Source organism: Antrostomus carolinensis, unplaced genomic scaffold (genome assembly GCF_000700745.2).
Source record: "Antrostomus carolinensis isolate BGI_N321 unplaced genomic scaffold, ASM70074v2 scaffold45386, whole genome shotgun sequence".
Lineage (NCBI taxonomy): Eukaryota > Metazoa > Chordata > Aves > Caprimulgiformes > Caprimulgidae > Antrostomus > Antrostomus carolinensis.
Genome location: NW_010320609.1, coordinates 412 through 752, shown reverse-complemented (window position 1 = coordinate 752; position 341 = coordinate 412). Strand labels below are relative to the sequence as shown.

Genomic DNA, 341 nt, shown 5'->3' with positions numbered 1-341 from the left:
CAGGCTCCAGCATGCTGTGGGAATGGACCAGCTCCGGGATGCTGCCACATCCGGGCAGAACCGTAACCCCCAAGGGAGGAATTCTTTGTCCTTGTCACCCCCAGGGAACATGACACAGCTGAGGCAGCAGGGCCACTTCTCCAGGTGCCCGGAGAAGTACAAGCACTACTGCATCAAAGGGAGATGCCGCTTCCTTGAGGCTGAGATGGCACCGGCTTGTGTGTAAGCCAGCGCCGGTGGGGATGAGGTGGCAGGGTGCTGGGGACGCTGTGCTGGTGCTTCCCAGGCCAGCGGGAGGATGGGAGCACGGGCACCCCAGCGGTTTTTCAGACCCCCCCTCT

The 341-nt window shown here is 62.5% G+C and overlaps 1 protein-coding gene across 1 annotated transcript in view; it reads left to right on the top strand.

The window, feature by feature from the left end:
* BTC (betacellulin) overlaps positions 1 to 341 on the top strand; it is a gene marked incomplete at both ends in the record, with an annotated part of 852 nt that overhangs the window by 317 nt on the left and 194 nt on the right. Inside the window, 2 exons of the mRNA XM_029085359.1 lie at positions 105 to 218; positions 287 to 314. Of these exons, the coding sequence (XP_028941192.1) occupies positions 105 to 218; positions 287 to 314 (142 nt within the window). The remainder of the gene's footprint in view (positions 1 to 104; positions 219 to 286; positions 315 to 341) is intronic.